The 6,000-nt window shown below is 50.5% G+C and overlaps 1 protein-coding gene across 1 annotated transcript in view; it reads right to left on the reverse strand.

The window, feature by feature from the left end:
• CCND2 (cyclin D2) overlaps positions 1–2,125 on the reverse strand; it is a 37,015-nt gene extending 34,890 nt beyond the window's left edge. The window contains exon 1 of the mRNA XM_036761147.1: positions 1,720–2,125. Within this exon, the coding sequence (XP_036617042.1) occupies positions 1,720–1,914 (195 nt within the window). The 5' untranslated portion in view covers positions 1,915–2,125. The remainder of the gene's footprint in view (positions 1–1,719) is intronic.
• Positions 2,126–6,000: the final 3,875 nt, after the last annotated feature.

Consider the following 6,000-nt stretch of genomic DNA (forward strand, 5'->3'; position numbering starts at 1 on the left):
GGGCTGCGGATGTGATGGAGTGATAAGATTAGAGGCAGAGGAAGTTATAGACAGCTGACCAGGTATCTGACATCCCGATTCCATGAAAGAAATGAATTAAATAAAACCCCAAAGTCAAAGGAATAAGCAGTAGCCTGCCCACCCCACTTTCTCTTGTGCATACTTGTTTTGCTGGCTCTCACCCCCCCCTTTTTTATTTCTTCATATTAAAAAATAAAATCAAAACCACCCAGGCAACTATTGGGCAGTACTTGGACACATTCAGACCCAGGACCCTTGCCCTATTATTTCTTATACTTGAAAAAATGCTTGGGGAGGTGTGTGTGTGTGGAGGAGATGGATCGTGGCTCTAAGATTCACAAGTTGCTAGTGGGGTGGGGGTGGGGGTGGAGAAAGAGGGGGGAGGAGGAGGAGGAGAGGAAGAGATGTCGCAGTCTCAGCAGCACACACAGTTGGAGAAGTTGCCGTGGCTGCTTCAAAAATTTACTAAAAATCGAGGAGTAACCCTAGAGGGGCCCTTTAAGCACGAAAACCCCGAGAAGGGTTCCGGCTTTCCAAATTTGTGTGTTAGGGGTGCTTAGACACTTTTATCTCGACTCTTGAGAATGCTTCATTACCGAGGTCCAACTAGCTCAGAGGCAGTTAAGAACGAGCAAGTGACCGCTAAGTCCAGCTGGGCCCCACAAGGATGAGAGCAAGGGAAGGTAGTGGGGGTGGGGTAGAGAAATGGGGCCGATGTAAAGAGCAACTGAGGGTAGGCAACCGTCTTACTCCTTTTAGGGGTGTCCTGAACCCCTTTACCTTCCGTCCTTCCTTACCCCACCCAGATCTCCTCCGCACGAAGCAAACTGTTAAACTGAACTCTTTAATCCTTCCAAGGATGTGGGATTGGGGGAAGAATAAAAAGAAAGAAGACGGGTGCTGGGGTTATGGGGGTCTTCGGGGAGGCCCGTAGTTTCAAACTTCTTGAACCCGAATTTGCAAAGCAACATGGCGAAACCATGGCAGGTCCAGGGCTATGCATACGTGGGCACATTAAGAAACTTACTGGACGAAGTTTTGGGTGGGGAAGGAAAGAAGTGTGTGTGTGTGGGTGCCCCATCTCGGCCCCCCTCTTCTCTGTGCAGCGTCCGGGGCTACTTAATTCTCAGCCCCTCTTCCTTCTCCACTCCCCCTCCCCCCGGCCCACTCTTCAATGCCAACAGTGGAGCCCCGACCGCATGCGGAGACTTGGGGCTGAGATGAATTGGTTTTTTACACATTTTTCGCAACTTTTCCGCTCACATACCCATACACACACACAAGCACACGGGGGCACGGATACACACACACACACGCGTACACACAACACGCTGCACAGACACGCCGAAAGCAGCCTCCGCAGGTTGGGGGCTGGAAGCAGAGAAACACATGCGAACCTGCACACGCGGGCAGGCTCAAAAGCCTTACCCTCTCTGGCCGCCACCCCCATTGCAAACCTCACCCAGATTCAGCCCAATCTCCCTCATTTTCCCTCCGCCCCCGCCCCCAATCCTGCTTAGCGCAGATCATAAAAAAGGCCACGAGTCCAGCAAAGGAGCGCGCGGAATAACCGAGCGTAGGTTAAGAGTGCGCGGTGCAAAAGCTCCAAGGTCCCAATCCCTCAAGGTCCCCGAAACAGAGGTGGGAGGCGTGTATGGGGGGGGGGGAGGGTTTGCCATGGGGAGGGTCCAGACCAACCTCCAGCATCCAAGTCGCCACCATCCTCCTCATGTAGGGCTGAATGTCCTTTTGCACGCATTTGAAATAGGAGCACTGCGGTAGATAGCGTTCCTCGATGGTGAGCAAGTTAAGCAAAACGCGGTCGTCGAACAACAGGCTGGGGTCCGGCACAGCCCTCCGGATGGGGTCCACCTCGCAGCACAGCAGCTCCATGACGTTCCCAAGAAACTTACTCCTCTTCCCTCCCCTCCCCCCCCTTTCCTCAATATTAGAAAAGGTTTTGGGGGGTGGGGTGGGGGGTTCTTACCTCCTTCTTTTAGAAAAAGAAGGGGGGTGCGAGAGGAGGGAAGCAGGATGGGTAGATGAGGAAGAGGCTTTAAGAGGGGCTGCTCCACTTACTCCAGCTCTCCCTTCAAACTTTTCTGGTCTGTCTTAGACTCTTTCCTCCTGCAGAGGAGGCAGTGACGTAAGCCGGCTGGGCAGTGAGCTCCCCTCCCTCTCTCCCTCAACTCACTCTCTCCTCCCCCTAAGTTCCTCCTCCGCTCCTTCTTTCAGTCTCCCTCCCTCCCTTCCCCTCTCGTTATTATGGAGAACAGCAGCTGGTCCGACGTAACTTCAAACGCTCCCCCCCCCTTCTTTTCTTTTCTCCTTTGCCCTCTCCCTCTATCCGCTCTAGGAAAAAGGAACCAGGGGCCCACTATAGGGTAGCCCATAAAAAATGACAGCTTCCCGTTTCACCTCCTTCCTCCACCTTTTCAATGAATCCTATCATACAGAGTGTCCCAAAAGTCTTAGTGCAGTGTATGTATGGGGTTAGGGTGGGGGTGGGAGGGTTCCCATTTCCCCAAACAAAACCCTGCTTCCACTCACTGGCTTTCCCATATGCATCTCCAGATGCATATCATCCAGTGAAGGATGTATGCAAGGGAGGGGGGAGTGGACAATTTTGGAAAATGATTTTTAAGTGAAAAATCGAGGTTTGATTTAAAAAACAATTGCATGCCCAGCTTTAGTTTAGATAGGGTTGAGGCCCCGGGACTGCCAATACTCCAGATAAACTTTCTGTGGACTTCAGCTAAAAGTGCTCAGAATACAATGTCCCGTCCCCGCCTCCCCTCCGAGTCCTGTCCCGCGCGCGCGCTCGTATAAACCACCTTCCTTTCCTCTAGACGAGCAAGAGAAGGAAGAGGAAGGGGGACGGTTCCAGGGAGGGTGGATGCACCCCCAGCAGACAGGAACGAGTGGGAAGCATTCTACTGGGGTTGTGTGTGCCTAGGCAGGGTGGGGGGCGAGGGGGCATGAAGCATTTGGCCAGAGAGGATGGGGACTCTAAGGATAAGGAAGGTAGAGGGAAACAGAGGAGTTTGGCAGAAGGCCTGAACAGGACCCAGGGATTCCCCGGTAGCAAGCATTCGGGAGTTAAAGCCCCCTCTAGCTCAACTTTGCCTCTATCTGCGGAGAAGCAGCCGGAGGTTTCTGACCACACAGATACAGCTTTCTAGGAAATAGAGGGGAGGTGGAGGAGGGGACTGATTAGATTTAGCTTCCCTCCCCCCACCTTTCCTCCATCGCAAAGCTCACAATCTCCGCAGTCATTTGCGTTCATCCAAATCGATTCCTCAGGATGCATTGCTGACAGCCATCGTTATTTTCTTTTTGTTAGAGTTATTAAATGCACGGGCCCTGTCTCTAGGCCATTGCTCTTCTCCCCCACTACTTCCTCCTCCCCCCCACCCCACCCCGCCCCAGCATCTAATATTAGGAGAATGGGATGTCACTTTGCTATCTCCTAGCCACGCCCGTTGGGCAGAGTTAGCACGTGCTGGGGGGTACCTTCTCCCACCCTATAAGTTGAGGTAGAATGCTTTGCAAGCTTTAAGGAGAAGGGACAGAAGAAAGGGAGATGTGAGGGCAAAGGGGGTGAGTGAGGAGAAGGTGGTGTGCTGTGGAGGCGGTGAAGTTGGATGATCTTGTTCATGAGATTTACATGAAGACCAAGAGGTGGAGTAGCCAAGGGTAGGTAGAAGTGGAGAAAATCCAAAGTACATGCAATTAATTCAGCCCCTTTAAAGGAGGGTGGGGCGGAAGGGGTGGATGATTGAGGGGAGGGGGCATATCACTTTAAAAGGGTGAGTAAGAGTTTGGGGAGCTGTCTCTCCCCTCCCTCTATTTGCATAGCCAATAGCTCAGAGACTCTTGCTACTGCGCGCTGAATGTTACTGGGCAGATTACTTTTTTTTTCTTAGTAGGAAGCATTCCCCTCTATATCAAAAGAAAGCAAAGTTGGCGAGAAGCGAAGAGGGGGCTGGGGAAAGGAAGGAGGAACCTCCAGACCTAATCAATAGGGGGAGAATCGGCGTCCGATCTTACTCTGTGTGAGGGCAGGAGTAGAAGGATGTGTGATTGCTGATTGGAAGCCATTAACTTTGTAGAAAGAAAAAAAAATTAAAAAGCTCCCTGGCAAACCCAACTTGCAAACATGAAACTGTTCTGCGCCACAGATGACCCTCGGTTTGAATATAGTATTACTGGGAATACAGTAAATTCATTTAAACTATTGATTTTAGTCAGCTTTGGAGTTTCCGACTGGGGATTTGAGTCACTCTGGATAAATAAACATATCTTTTTAAAAGTCATTGAGAAGTAACTCAAACTTCCACCTAACCTACAGATCAAACAGCCGTGGCGGGGGTGGGAGGGGGGGAGGAAGGGTGAATGGAAGAAGGAAGGAGGGAGGCGCATTTTAAAGAAAGAAGATATGTAATTGGGTAATAAGGACAGAAGCCAGGGCCAGTTTCCAGCCCGGCAGTGTGTCATTCATATTTTGCATTATTTGATCACTGGTCACCGTCCCTGCCCCATCTCCATGCAAGAAAATGGAAAGTACCGTTCTTATAAGATGCACTGTGGTGGGATGAGGCAAGTCTCAGTTCCCCCAGGCCTTACTCACTCCGGCGGAGGGAAGCCGGGGTGACAGAGGCTTTGGGGGTAGGCTAAGATGCAAAGTCTACACTGCCGCCCTTCCCCCTCTCTCCTAGCCGAGGCTTGCTTTACTTTGAAATACCAGCAAAGGGAGGCTGAGGAGAGAAAGGGGGAGGGGAGAGGAGGGACAAGAAAAGAAATCTCCGATTCTATCCTTCATTCATTAAGATCGTGAGCTTGGGCAAAATTCCGCTTGGCAGGCTAAGTCCATGAAAGCCTCTTGAAAAGTTTCTTCATTCCCTTCTTCCCATTACCGACTGTTCCCGTACGCTAGCGGCGCTCTTTATCAGTCTCCGGGCTCCAATTTATTTCGTGGGGGAAGGGGGTTTGTCCACACGAGCCGTCTATGGCACTACAAACTCTAAAATGTAGCATTAAGAACAACAAAAACGAAAATAAAAAAGGATTACAGCGCTAAGAAGAAAACACTTTGGTTTCTAAGCACACACACACAAAAAAGCGCATTGTGGGGAGGGGATCACAAGTTTATTTGTACCTTTAGCTAAAAAGTAAGCGCTTGGGTTTGACTTTGAGGTTAAAACAACCTCCAGGATCAAGGTTTTTCTCGCTGTGGGTTCTTCTCCCTCTAGCAACTCACCTCCACAAAGGAAAGTGTCCAGTATTTTAAGGCTAAATTTTGGGGAATACAAGTTCTCCCGTCTCTCTACCACCACCACCACCCCCACCTCCCCGCCCCTTCTCCACGTGTTTGTGTAGTTTCGGTTGGAAAGTGTACAAAACGCTGTAGGGGTAGGGACCAGCCCGGTGTACCGAGCCGAGTGTAACAGGGCAGGTATCCGCAGTAACACACTCACCTGGCAAATACACCCTAGCCAGGTGAGCTTGGAGCTGGGTGAAAGTTTAGAGGCACGTGTTCAGAACACAGACCCACAGCCTCCAACTGTAAACAGTGTTCCACCAAGCAACAAACTGGGAGATTGGGGAGCATTTCCTCTCTTGGCCAAATTAGGAGGTCGAGGTGGGGAGGGGAGGGGGAAGAGTAGTCCTTTCTTTGATAGTGGGTGTTTTATATTTCATGAAGGGGGAGATGGTCAAAAAATTAAAACATACTTAACCCTTAGGTCATTTGAAAATTAATCTCAGCGAAAAATTATTTCTCTCCCTTGGAACTTCTTTGATCTAGGAAGAAGTGAAGAAGGGGAGGAAAATAAAAGAAGGACAGGGGTGGGAAAGAGGAGGAAAGGAAGGGGAATAAGAATGAGAGGAGAATGTGATGGGCATGGGTTTGTAGACTTCAGCCACAGTGGCAGTTTGTCTTGCCCCAGACGAGGGAACGCAGGTAGGAAGGTGTACTTT

The sequence above is a fragment of the Trichosurus vulpecula genome, chromosome 5, assembly GCF_011100635.1.
Source record: "Trichosurus vulpecula isolate mTriVul1 chromosome 5, mTriVul1.pri, whole genome shotgun sequence".
In the NCBI taxonomy this organism is placed as follows: domain Eukaryota; kingdom Metazoa; phylum Chordata; class Mammalia; order Diprotodontia; family Phalangeridae; genus Trichosurus; species Trichosurus vulpecula.